The 14,561-nt window shown below is 45.2% G+C and overlaps 1 protein-coding gene across 3 annotated transcripts in view; it reads left to right on the top strand.

Annotated features, from left to right (window-relative positions):
• LNX1 (ligand of numb-protein X 1) overlaps positions 1 to 14,561 on the top strand; it is a 399,406-nt gene that overhangs the window by 363,760 nt on the left and 21,085 nt on the right. For all 3 annotated transcript variants that reach the window (XM_069631653.1, XM_069631654.1, XM_069631655.1), the window contains 2 exons: positions 798 to 975; positions 2,127 to 2,358. In XM_069631653.1, the coding sequence (XP_069487754.1) occupies positions 798 to 975; positions 2,127 to 2,358 (410 nt within the window). The remainder of the gene's footprint in view (positions 1 to 797; positions 976 to 2,126; positions 2,359 to 14,561) is intronic.

Below are 14,561 nucleotides of genomic sequence, written 5' to 3' on the forward strand. Positions count from 1 at the left end.
GATCTGATAGGGGTATCAAGGGACCAATATTTGGCTAAAATATCAGCCTGACGAATTTGATATCTGGTTTTTAACAAGGTGGGCATGGTGTTGCAATGCTCAGAGAGTCTTATAGTGCACAAAATGTAGGCGTACTGGAGAGTCACAAAGGGAAATGCTGGACTTGTGAGGAAGAAGAGAAGCTTCCTTGCGCAAACCTTGCGTAAACCGGCATTAACCAGCCGGTCCAACGGGCCGGTTCTAACACGTTGCGACGTGTATTAGTAGCCCAGGTGTTTCTGGGTAATGTAGTTCGAGGGAACTACTAAATGCAGTGAATACCCGGCATTCAAGCAAGTGGGCTCAACAAAGTAAGATATAAAAGTAGGCAGGCACCAAATGAGCAGACTGTACTTCTGGTGATTTTATAACAACAATCCCCCACAATGTGGCAGTTAGAGCAAAATCGAAATTTGTTGGAAGCAGCGGTGCACTATGCTAAACAGAAAGCGCGGGCACCGTAATATTCACTACAAACAATATCGAAGTTCACAATGATCAGCACAGTTCCATTTAAGTTGTGAGCATAATCGAGCAAATGTTAAACCAAAGCAGCAGTATAGAATTTCACTCAATCGTAGCGTTTTCATGCATAGAAATCAATCAATGAGAGTCGTAACATAATTTTCTTGGGTGGCCATGGCATGTACATTTGAGGCGTTTCCATTCTAGGCACGAGCAAAGCATTCCCATTGGACCAGGCAAGAAACCCAAAGCACAGCCAGTAATGCTCTCTCATTCCCTGTCCTCTCCCACAGAGCGGCCTTCAGACTGTCACATGCCACGAGAAGGTGGTGAACATCAACAAGGACCACGCGGAGTCCCTGGGAATGATCGTCGCAGGCGGAATCTCCCACAGAGAATGGGATTTACCCATCTATGTCATGAGTGTTGAACCTGATGGAGTCATAAGCCGTGATGGCAGAATAAAAACAGGTACAGTCCACGCCGACGGGTCATGAAAGGTGACGAGCACGGTAACAGCACGTGGGTACACAGCAAGCAAGGCACAGAGAGGGGGCCACAAGAGCTTTGGAGGAGCAGAGCTCGGCTGCTACCCCAGTCATGGCTCAGCGTAATAGCAGGCATCACTTCTGCCCGGCAACTGTTCTGCCTCCAAGCAGAAGGTGGGGGGCCTGACTTGGGTGCAAATTCAAAGATCAGGCCATCAAGTGTGGCAAAGAGGATAGGATCTGATTTGCACAACTTATAGTGCGAGCATTCCCTACACGTGCTGCTAACTTATCTGTTAGCAATGATCACAGTGTCAACGCGCCCAGTTGAGCAGTATTTAGTTGTTCGATATTTCACTGTGTATGTATTCATATTTCCGTTTGTGGTCATGTTATTTGAATTCACACACATGTATTATTTGCCCTGTAATGAAAATAATGTGCAAGTTGATTTAAAGGTATTTATTTACAACAACAACAAAAATATGCGCGCGCGCACACACACACGCACATACGCACGCGCGCCTAAGGGGACATATACTTGTGAACAATATAGAAAGCCTGTTGCTTCCAACGGGCAACCCACATGCACTCCTAATGCACAGGGCCCTTCAAAGAAATCTACACTGACTAGTCATATTTAACCCATGCAGTACTTTCTGTGTACCCAATGCCATAGGTACTCCTAACCAGGAGATACTACTGGTTTGTACCATTAACACAGTACCGACTCCTAGCCTCCCTTAGTGGTGATGAGTCCTACCCTTGACTGGGAGCAATTTTCTAGGTGACAAATTGGCTATGAGGATCTTGTCAGTGACCTAAAGGTTTTCTTTTTAAATCTAGAGAAACCCTATGGTAGGGAGAGAAAAAAACAAGTGGTCAAACTGAGACAGAACCTTCAGTTTCCCATCCAACTCTTGTGTAAAACAAAAGCAGCGGGTCGCGTATTTCTCTGCTTGAGAAGATATCTTTTAATAAGTGGGTCTAAAGAGGCCCGCTATCCTGACTTGGGCAAATACAGACATTTTCTACTTGTGCAGCTTTGCCGAACCATAATCATCTGAAATGGAAATGTATTGGGGCCGCCAATACTATCACACTGGTGAATCAACTCTTTCTCTGCTTCATTAGGCGACATCTTGCTGAGCGTCAACGGCATTGAACTGACTGGGGTCAACCGAGGCGAGGCCGTCGCACTGCTGAAAAACACCTCCTCGTCCGTGGTGCTCAAAGCTCTGGAGACCAAAGAAGGTGAGCCTGAGGAGGATGACCGCAGCAACATGTCCTTCCTCGACGCCAACCAGAACAGCCCGGACGGGAGCGAATGGTCGCCGGCCTGGGTCATGTGGCTGAAGCTACCACGGTAAGGTCACGCATGACATTCCAGATGAGCAGGGAAGGAAGCATGTGTGTTTTTTGGCCTGCTCTCACTGTTTGCCGATTCATTGCACAGTCATGTCCTAATTAAACCCAGACTTGCTCAAATAACTTTACGGTTCTTTCTACCTCCCTTCCCTTTGTAATTATGTATACATGAAAAATATTAGTTGCATGTTTCGTTCAAAGTGATCTTTCGTTGCATGGTTGAAGTCTATAGAACAAAGGGAAGTATTTCTTGAACATGCAACTTGTTAGTGTCACGTCCTAAAATCCCAGAACTTCGGGAGCAGACTGTGCCGTAGAGCAGGCCTCCTGCAGGCGCAACGCTGTGCAGAGCATGAGTAAGTTAAATACAGCTGAACCGCCTTTGCACAGCTGATAAGATGTGCACAGATTGTGCCGAGTTTCTGGGAATAGGTTTTTTTCTCTCCAGCCACAAAAGTTAATTTGGAGTATACAGGAAGCAGCTGTGTTGTACTTTTTTATGAACGCAATAAAGGAAACATATCCCCCCCGACCCCCCAATGGAGGCAAAATGTTCAAAGCCCAAAAGCTCGGCTCCTTTATTCAATCACCGAGCCCTTGAGAGGTGAGCTCCATAGCACGGCACCGCGCAGAGCATGACGCATTCTGCCTCAGTGGGGTAGTTTACGTTAACGTCCAAACTAAAACCTGACACGTAAATGTGCAGATTATCCAAGTTGCCAGAAAAAGGTCCTAGTAACGCAAGTGAGCTGCTCAGGATATATTAAGGTCGGCGAGACCCCACCAAACCTCGCTACTAAATCCTTCTGTGGATCTCTGTAGGACTTCATTATTATTGATATTGAGGCAAATCACTATGCTGCAGAGTCTGCACCAAACTTCCGCTACCCAAACCTTCCGTGGATCTCTATAGGACTCCATTGTTATTGATATTAAGGCAAATCACTATGCTGCAGAGTCTGCACCAAACTTCTGCTACCCAAACCTTCCGTGGATCTCTATAGGACTTCATTTTTATTGATATTAGGAGAGATCAGTTTGCTGGATAGACCGCACCAAACTTTCGGTGACCCTCTATAAGACTCCCCCTATATTGTATTAAGAAGTTTCCGGTAAACCAACAAGTCTACCTTCGCCAAGTGGACCAGTCTACAGCACGACACCGCCACCCTTCCAAAAGTCACCCATCTATGCTAACTATGCATTTCCAACCTCCTGGAAATAACCTCTGCCTTGAGCCCTTCCTGCCGTGGATCCCAGCTATGTCCGCTTGCCCCCACTTAGATCCAACTGCTGTAACATCAGCGTACAGGCCAATCCCAGACTTCGATTTGATTGTCTAATTAATGGAGTACCGAGTCGTCCAAGTATTGGCTTCCTTTGAGAATCTGTCTAGTAGAGAAGGTATGATCAGGCGTTTTCCCATACCATAATACAGAGAGCCCGACAAGACATGCACAAAGTTCTCTGGCACTCACAGCACCTAGGGCAACTGAAAATCTCAAGGCAACTACACTTAAATCTTGACGTACGAATACTTAGGGCCTGCAGTTCTACTGCCCAAGCTCACATCTTCGGAGGCGCCCAAAATGATTTCAATCATTCCGTAAGAACTGCTCCTAAGGAGTAATACACTTTATACATAAAAGTGAGCAGCCACAGGAGTCCTCTTTCTGCCTGCTTTTCTTCACTAATGACTTAGGCCTGTGTCCATTACACTACTACCTGCACTCCAGGAGTGCACTTCCTAGCAACCGTCACAGTGAGTCGCTTCTCCCAACAAGGATGACAGGATCTAAGCTTGGCCCCATGTAGGCAATTATTACTAACGCCATGTAGGCATTCCCTCCCTGTTTCTGAGCACGGTAATGCATGCCCCTCAAGAACAGAGATGTCTGTGGCTGGTGGCATGGCCACAATGGATGTGTAACACCAGACATCGCATATCCCCCCTCTTAACAAAAGTATCTTAAACAATGATCCTCTTTTTGCAACCTCAGTGGAAATAGTGCGGTGTGGGATAATGCAGAGTAAGTGTACGCATGAAAGCCATTCCTCTTTTGGGTATCACCTCACGCGATGCAGTCTCTTCGAGCAATATCCACCCTCACGTGTGCATGCCCTTCTCCCTGGTGCAGCGACTGGTACGCTGTGGGAGAAGTATTCTTCACACATGTTCCTAGCGGTAGATGGATGACGCCTGTAATCTGCAACCAGGGCCGTGTGAAATGCTGCTGACCTTATATCTGTAAACCCTTGCACAAAAATACCCGTAGAAATAGAGTACAGCGGAGGTCAGTTATGCGTACAGGTTACAAGGTATGAGACTCACAAGTGCAAAGTGTGGAACGGCGTCATGTTCTAATTTCCTTGAGCAATTGGGCCCCTAATCAGAATTCCTTTAGGACTAGGATCCTTTAGGACTAGGATAAAGGCACCTGCATGTCCAGGCTCCCAGTGATGAGTCTGTGCAATTCCCTGGGAGTCGCTAAGCCCTCTGTGGGAACCTAGTGACGCCAAATACTGCGCTCTTCTTGCAGTGGAAGAGCGCCCTGAACACGTCTTGCAGGACGCGCCCTCAATATTGTATGTAGATCGCAGCTGAGCAAGTAAGGGTCTGGCAAAAAGAAAGCGCTCAACTGATTCGCTCTCCCAGCTGCATGCCGAGCAAAAGTCGATCCACGCCCGTACATTGTAAGCCAGTGGAAGAGTGCCAAACCTCAGTTTCAATCTCAAATTGTGAGTGGGAACTGTAAGGGGTGTCAACAGGCCACCATTTAGCTTCTAAACCTATCCACAAATCTTCACAAACTTTACCATTGTGGGCATTGCCCGCACAGTGTACCAGGGTGCCTGGTGATGGATTTAGTTGGAGAGGCGGTTAAAACTTGGCTATAACGTGAATGTTGGTGTCTGACATGAAAAAAGACAAAAGAAGTGTGAACTGCCCACCCGCCCATGGGGTGGGTGCTTTTCTTGTGAGTGCTGGTTCAATGCATTTCTGTTTTTAGTTTCTGGGTTCATGCAGGTGGGTAGAGGCACCCACGCACCATACCACACACTCTCTCTCTACTGACTGAACTGCGGTTCCCGAGGGTGTTCAACCTACCAGCGCTTTAAGATCATACCAATGATACATAAGGCGCTATATAAATGCCAAGTAACATAACATAACAAATAGTACCAGTGTCTGGCAAACACCCATCTAATCTCTATACTCAAGCAAAACATTTGGCTTTGCCAATGCTTGTTCTTAACAGGATTTCAGTGAAGGATATGCATACTGCTTCTAAATCAAGTGGCTGGAGGCAGATCTGGTTAAGGCATTGTTATTACACGTTTAGCAGTGCATTTACAGCTCCAATTAAAGCATTAACTCTTAGAAGGCTGCTTTGGCGAAACACTGTCATGCCCTTCGAGTGAAAAGTTTGAGGTTAAAGACTGATGAAGCGAGCTCAAAGAGATCCCAGGAGGGTGTGTTTAGGGCGGGAGAGGCGAGAAGTGGGTAGGAATCCCCAAAGGGATTAGCATAGCCATGGGCAGTCAATTGGTGAGTGACTAGCCAAACACCACCTCCAAGCTAGTGCCCTCCTCCTACAACTTCTACCTTTATCTATACTCCAATGCAATAGGTTCACCTTATAGGTGGCGCTTTTAGCAACACCTTATAGCCAAAACTAAAACAGGCAGTCCTACTGACTTGGTCAGTGCTTGTTACTACAGTGCAGTGGAGTGGAGAAATTGCCTGCACCATTTCATTGGGGGTGATGTTAAGGCAGCCCAATAGCTCCTTGCTGTGCTTTCGGCAGTGTGCAGAATGCTGTAGGATGAACAAGAGCGTACGAGGTCCATTTGCATTTCATATCATGGTTTCATAGTCGGGGGTTTGGGAGCTGAAGATGAAATGGCATTTCTATCGAGTTGCCTGGGGTGGGGGGCGCTGGGATGCAATGTACTGTCTTACCTGCAGCGTAATCCGACATGTCCCCTGAGTGTTCTGGTGAAACAGAAACCCTGAGACCCAGGTTCTCGCGTTGTCTGCAAGATGTCACGAAGACGGGAGCGAAGGCGCGCCCTATCACGTGGGCCATGTGGTTTTCCCTGTGCACCGGCTGAGTGGCAGCATTTCACTTCGTGTTAGGCCCACTGTCAGGCATACACTAGCCTGCCTTAGACATGTGTTCCCTGGTGAATGGAGCAGAAGCCTCTCCCTTGCAGACATTCTTCACTGTAGCAAACAGCAGGGCAGCAAACGCCGCTTCATTCAGGGCACACGCGGGTGGAAGGAGTACACCCACTATTTTTAGAGGGTGGACTCAGTCCCCCCACCCCAGCTAAAATGAGAAACATTGAATGTCTTTTTTGAATTAAAGCCGGCCTCGGGGATTGAACTACAGTCGCTAGGTTTGCAGGCCAGACACACTATATAACCAAACAAATAAACAACTAAAGGTGAAATGCCCCATTTAGGTACTGCATGTTCCAGGGAAAACATTTGTATTGGTTCTTGTAATTTAAAACATGCACACCTTTTAGCGTTTTCAAAAACACTATTAGAAGAAAATATCCTCTCTTGGTTTTGTGTGTGTTGATTTTATGAAAGGCAAATGCCACTCGTCCTGTGCAATTTGGGTGGTTATGCAAAGTTAATTTAATGAAATGTGTATATTTCACCTTGATATGCTACTTTCTGGCAACGTCACATCAGATTGCAATTGTTGATGAGCCCCCCCCAACCCCCACTTTTATTTTTAGGACTTGACCCCTGGCTTCATTTGACCTGCATGTCAGCACTCAGGGGATGTCCATTGAGTCTTCTGCTTGTGCTCCCAACTCTAGTGTAAGCAAGGGAGCTGCTCAGTGCATCATTCATTCCGGGGCACAGACATGGGTGCCGAGTACCCACAGTATTGGTGGGGCCTAGACATGGATGTGAAACCACCAAAATGGCAGTGGTAACTAAAGCAGCACCAGAATCCCTTGGACACCCGCTTTCCCTGACATCACAGGTCGTGATGGGAACTTTGCCCCCACAGCATCACAGAACGTGACATCAAAAGTTAATAAAGAACCACGTTACTAAAACAAAGCTTTGCTAATAGCAGAAGAAATGTACAGTGAGACAAATGCACACTACTATTTTTAACACTACTGCTCAGAAGGGAGCTTCTTGCTAACTAACAAATGCTTCCAGCCATGTGTACCACACCCCACCTCCACCCTTTCCGCTCAGAAGAAGATTGCATGCAGGAGAACTCCATTTAAGAATAAAACAGTGTCCCTGAAGATTGCTTGTGCTCTGGCATTAAGGGTGATCCCATTGGTGTTGTGAAAATTGATATTCTGCAGCACTGGATCTTTCACAGATGCAAATGCTGTTGAAAATGCCCCACCAAAGGAACACACAAGACGTGTTCCTATCAGGATAACGGGTCCCACATTATTTTAATTATTTTGTATGGGTCTGTTTTTTCAAAAACACATCAAATCTAAAAATAGTTTTCAGGTATGTTCAGCACTCACTTTATTTAAGCACACTCTTAGCATTATTGACTTAAGAGTTTTTAATTCAAAAGTAATGTACAAAAGAACATGACTATATCATAAAAGACACAATGAGCACATCGTGATTTGCAGTATCAAATAAGGGTGGTGTTGCCCATCAAGGGCCATCATATCTGAGGAGACACAGGACAAGGTGACAAACAAATGAAGTCTAATGACAAAAAAAGAACTAAGTGAGATGTTTCTTGAAATGCAACACAACTACATTGTGAAGTGGTCAACACAGAGGCACAACACTGCGTTTCGGCGGGCCTAAGTGTACTGCCTTCTTCAGGACAGGGAACCCTGATAGAGATAACAAGGGTTGAAGAAGAAAGATTTTGTATACAGTAGGCTGTAACCTGATACAGAGTTCCCATATTAAAGGAGAAAACGCGCTGGATATCTCACAAGTTTCCTAGGGTTTCCAAGCGACCCAAATTGTGAACGGGCTGATAATGTGATTGTAGAACCAGTCGGTCTTCTGGGAATGGCTATCTCTGTATCTAATTTCTAGAGAGAAACATATTAATATTTACATTTTCAGAGGGTGGCACAAGGTGGATATTTAATGGGCATGCAGTCTTCTTATGATTGCAAAAAAGGTACAGCACAATGTGGATAAGGATGTTAAAGGGAATTTGGACATACCAGGAAACAATTTGGTTTAGGCCATGATAGCCTAAGTTATGTGGTGCAACAGTGTGCTGCACCCAGAGTTCAGCTGCATGGGGAGGCACCAAGAAGAGCTGTCCCTGTAGTTGAAGGGAGATGAAATCAAAATGCCCCACCATGCTGGAAATCCTTGGTCAATTAATAAATGACGTTTCAATGGAAACATAAATCTACACTCACTTTAGTGTTCTATTAAGCTCATTTTGGGTAATTTATCCTCCAGCCAATAGGAAGTATCTACCTTAGCTCCACACTAGAAGGCCATCTTTAGATTCTTAAGTGCACGTTCAGAGTTGGAAGTCCTGTCTAGAATTCACTTTCGTTAAAAGTTTTAAGAGAATCTTTCAATCTACAGCAAGATATCCAATTTTACATCTAAATACTTTCATATTGTGGGGGTTTGGGAGCGCTGCACTCAGTAGAATCTCCCCCAAAGGGGGGAGGGGAACAAGTTATCTGGTGTTGCTCCAGAGTTAGGGTACAATGAGGTGTTCCTCCATATTTATTACCTCACCATGACTGACCCCAAGCCTAGGAAAAACATCTTAAAAATGTAAAAGTTAAAAAAAATACATGTGGAAGACTAACATGAGGAGTGCCTACACAGCCCGTACCTGATTATGATTTGGATGACTGCATTTTCTCCAAAATGTCTATGAAGGACAGCCATATTGGACTGGTTGATTGGCTGGATGAAGGCACTATTGCCTCAGACTCTGCTTCAGTATTTCACTGCCTCCTAGCAGGTCCCTAGAAAGAGCTAACTCTTCCAAAATAGCAAGATCCCATGAAGAGGCCACCAGAAAAAAGATGATGAGAAGAAGGGATGATGCCACCTGTGCTCTAAAGGGTTGTGAAAAGCCAACCTCCTCCTTGTCGAGATTGCTGATGAAAGATGTATCCACATTTGTTGACAGCAACAGCTCCATCTACAAGTCAAGCAGCTCTGCAGATGTCTAAAGGCCCATCAATGAACAAGTCTTCACTGATATCCCCTTCAATGAAAGAAACACAGAAACCATCAACAACCGCGTCATTGATGATCACAACACTGATAGCTTCAGTGAGAAGCTCGACTAACATTCGATCAACTGAAGCCTCATCCACTGACCCATCATTGAGGCACCAGCAAAAGCATGCACCTAAGCCAGCTAAAGTAACGTCAGTACTGGAGCCACTCAGGTTACTGAGGAGACTAAAGCAGGTCATGCTCATGCTGTAGCCATATGTCCCACCCATTATGTCAGTGCCCTCGGACATTCCTCCACAAGATATCCTGGAGCACAATATTGATTCTGATTTTGAGTGCCCAGAGGATGTCCTATCCAACAAGGAAGGAGAGGAATTACGAATAACACAGCCTGTGTCACAACCTTCACCGCTCCTCAACCTATCAAAGGCAGCATCGCACCCGAATGAACCACCTAGGCCATCGAGACTGGCCCCAGAGCCAAAGGCACATTACTTTTCCATGGGCAGCTTGATATCTGAGCTGCAGAGAAGGGTTCTCAACATCCCTCCAAGGCCAGATCCCAACCTTAAGGTGGCCACCAAAGTATTTGGCCTTCAACCCAAGGTGCAGAGCAAAGAGTTTCTCATAACAGCATAGGGTAAGATCCTAGAAAACAGTAATATCCGTACCAATCCTCGAAGATATCTCGTAGGATGGCCTTGTGGCAAGGAGGAACCCCTTCACTAGTCCAGCAAAAAGGGATCGCCTTTCCAAAAAAATAGGGTACGAGATAATGCCCCAAATTGTTTAAGGGCATAACAGAGCCCACATTCGGTGGGTGCAAAAAAGATGGTGGCTAATCCATCCTCACCCTGGGCGGTCCCTCCAGAAGAGAGAAGGCAGGCAGCTTGATGTGATAGCTACAGCTGCAACCACCATTAACTTCTTGCTGGACACCATTAACTTCTTGCTGGAGGACAAAAAGCAAGAGGTTTTGGTGCTGCTGAGAGAATGAGTCTGCACCAGACCATGGTATATTGGTCGCTGTGGATACCGTGAACACAAGTATTTGGCAAATGGGAAATGGTACAGTACTTTGCGTCAAGACTGGTTGAAGGCTACTCATTTCAGACCCAAAGTTCAGGCCAAAGTAATCGACATGTCATTCAAAGGAGTGGATCTTTTTGGGAAAAAAAGTCGACAACACATTGCTGACACTGATACAGCCAGTTTACTTGGTAAACTGCAATATAGGCATAATTATCAGTCCTTTTGCTCCAGTAATCACTTCTCAAGGTTCGGCAGTAGTGGCGCACCTTACATCAAATGTAATCAGTAGAAATCTAGATCATTCATACCAACGTGGCAACAAACTAAGGTGCCCATCACAACCCAAAGTTAAACGGGTTTGATTCCTGTTGGCAGCCTCTCCCTTGTGCCAGCACCCCTGAGGGGAGAGGGGCACCTGTCATCTTTCATAAAGCAATGGTGGAAAATAACAGGCTGATCAGTGCTTTCCATCGTAGCCTAGGGTCACACCTTGGGGTTCTGTACAAAGCCTTCTATCGAACCCCTACCTGCAGGTTGGAGAATCATCTGAATTCGCTATAAAGAGAAGTGAGGGCATTACTACTCAAATGGGCTAGAGATGGCATTGCAGGGAGTCTACTCTCGTAACTTTTTGGTTCGAAAAAAGTCTGGAGGATGGAGGCCCATCCTCAACCTCAGGTATATCAGAAAGTTTCTCCGTTCCCAAATATTCAAGCTGTATACCCTGAAAAAGATCCTTAGTCAAATTTGCAGCAGACATTTCCTATCGGTTTTAGGCATGGAGGAGACCTATTTTCACTTCCCCCTTCCACCCACATTTTTTCGGTTTGTGGTGGCAGGGCAAAATTACCAATTCAAAGTTCTCCCGTTTGGCCTCAAATCGGCCCCAAGAGTTGAGTGACCGACAAGCTTTGCCTGCTGTGCATTGTGTTTTTTTACCCTCACTGGTAGTGGCATAATCAGACATTACATGCTGCAGTAGTAAAAAGATAACCTCGTATCAATATAGTTCTAGGAGATATATAAAAATGCTCATTTTAAACGTTAGGTTAGTAGATGTAAGGCACACCATTGCTATTGTGCTAGTTAACTCAAGAACATCACAACTGACAGAAAATAAAATGCAAACTAAATTAGATTTATGCCAGGGTGTTGTCACCAGATGGCAAGCTACTTTTAAAATAGTTGACTTGCTCACAAAATCAAGGGCATAGTGTTGTCCAAAATATCAGGGTATTTTGCTGAAATATCCCATAATGCTGCTATTTCAAAGACACTCAATGTGTCAACCTATTAGGTTGCCAACTCCAATATGCTGTGCTGCTTGAAAAATATGCCTGTGAATTGTGCCAGTATGCCACTTCCCACATTGCTATGCCACATTCCATGTTGCCTTGCCAGTTTCGCATTGCTCCACTAAAGAAGATTGTCTGCCAGTTAGCCCATTGCCTGCAGATAAGGATCATGTCAGTTTCAACAGTGCCATGTAGGTATTGGCTCAGTTAAACAGATTTGTCATAACATTGTCATCACATGCAGTGACACAGCATGTAGTGGGATGGCAGTGTGCCCGAACTACTTAGGATCTGAGATCGCTCTTCAGTGAATTTGTTTAATTGAATGAGTCAGAACATGGCCATATTTGTAAGAACTGTGACATTTCCTATGAGTGTGGAAAGACCGAAAACGTTGGCACAAGGCCATGATGTGCCTTACATCTACCAACCAAGAGAAAATTGAGTTGTAAAATGCAGTTTGACCACAATATTTAAAATAAATTCTTAGGACAACAACCCCACTAAAATAGATTCCCAACTGAATTTTATGAAATGTCCCCGTTGGCCATTGCAATGGAGTGCTACATAAGCCTGTCACAGATGCTCTCCAGCACTGCCCTCACAACTCACCATACTGTTGAGGTCATCCTTGAACTCAACCACCCAGTCCACAGTGACTGCCCTCACTGTGTGCTGCCCTCACGGCATTATACTTCAAATTCATGGAGGCAAACAGGTGTGCTTGTCCCTCACTAAATCAATATCAGTAAGATATAAATGAAGGTAGAACGAAGAAGAAGACGGTGAAGTGGGGGATAGGTGGTATATATAATTTTATAGCATGCCCCCCCCAATCTGGTCATAGCTCCGGATCAGCACAAGAATCAAAGTGAAATACATCTAGGCTTTTGGGCTTGATTGAGTCAGTCGTACTTGGTTGCTTAATTAGTGATAAACATTAATATAAAAAAATTAGTATAGGAAATCTTATTAATGTACATATGAAAAGTCACGATAAAGCAGTACAATAAAAGGGTGATGTATCCTTGACAGCAATTAAAACATGGTATACAAATATTCCAAGGTCACAAGAGGCAACTTTGATCAATCGATTATTATTAGGTCAGAAGATTCAACTTCCGGTTAAACTCATCAACAAATTGTACTACATGGGAGCACATCATGTTTGGGGAACCCTCATTTAGGTAAAGGAGAGCTTCATCCGCTGCATGTATAGAGCGCTCTCCCTGAATTGGGACAGGCGTTCTGGAAGGGGCTGTCTTCAGGTAAATGCAAGAAACAACAAAAAAGAGGGGGGCTCTCAAGACGTCCCAAAGAAACGTTTTAAGTTTGTTTCAGAAGTAGAGGTGAAACATCTCCAGTTTGCCATCGCTGTGTTTTCCTTGAGGATGTGGCTGAATTTGCCTACTTCCAACTATGGGTGGATGAGAACAATGTATTGTTGGACAAACAATATGGTTTTAAGCAGCGGGGAGGACCATAGTGCAGTCCTTACATTTGTATCTTGCATCTTCTTGCCAGCGATCAAAGCTGGACTAGCAGGCCTCGCCCGTGCGTTTGATTGTATGAAGATTTCTCGGCTATGGCACTTCCTGGCAGAGTTGGGGGTTGACCCTGGGATGGTGTCACAGCTGAGGTACATTCCTATGTATTTTAGAACAATGATGAGGCTTGGGGAAGAGATGGGCTAACAATGCCTTTCAACTGTTATTGGGGTGGTTAGGGTAGGGATGTGTCGATGCCCCCTTTTCTTTAACTTAATCGTTATGCAAAAGGTTAGGCCCGACCTCCGAGCAACCCTTGATGCACCGTTGTTAATTGAGGAGGCAATGCCTTCTGCTGCTTTTATATAGAGATGGCACTGCATTGTTGGTCTGCACCCCTGTGGAGGATTGGATCAAAGGGTGAACATTGTTAAATTAGTTAATGATCATCACTTATAAGGGGGATCAAACCAATTCTTTCTTACTGCAAACATTTAGCGTGGCCTTGGCTACACAGATTTTCTTGCACAAGGCATGTGGTGTGCCCTACCTTTTGGATAAAATTGAATTAAAGCACATGCAATTTTGGATATACGTTTGGGGAATCCCAAATTTGCCATGACTCGGTTGACAATTCAGGATGAGTGTTTACGGCAGGTGGTTCACATTGTACCCCACCTCTCACATATCGCTCCCCAATTAGTTTCCCTTGGCCTAGAGACCTGGTTTGAGAACCCAGAGAAGATCCCGAAAGGTGTAGCTCCCTCTCTGAGGGATAGGGGTTTTGCTTGTGCCACAGCAGACTGGGACAGCGGAGACATTCTGAACCCTACTGTGTAAGCTTTTCTCCCGCCAACATCATCTTTGGGGCGTGATCCATAGCTAACATTATAATGTAATTACTCCTCTCACTCCCTGTTGACATTTTTGCTTTGGTCAGCTGTCTCCAACACTGTGACTGGAATTTGGGGAAGCTCCCCATGGGAGGAGAGGATCTATATGTTTGGTATAGGGGCTCTTGAAACTCCATGCCATGTCTGTATTGTTTGCAGGTTGTGTCAGGAAGAGTGTTCAACGTTTCTCCTACTTCTTTTATGAGCCTGTGGGGGTTGTGGCTGTAGACCAGCATGCTTGCGCTTGCAGCTTCTTTCGGGCACGGTTTCATTTTTTGCTGTGCAAAACTATATTGGACAGACCC

The sequence above is a fragment of the Ambystoma mexicanum genome, chromosome 6q (assembly GCF_040938575.1).
Source record: "Ambystoma mexicanum isolate Mex_15411 chromosome 6q, UKY_AmexF1_1, whole genome shotgun sequence".
Lineage (NCBI taxonomy): Eukaryota > Metazoa > Chordata > Amphibia > Caudata > Ambystomatidae > Ambystoma > Ambystoma mexicanum.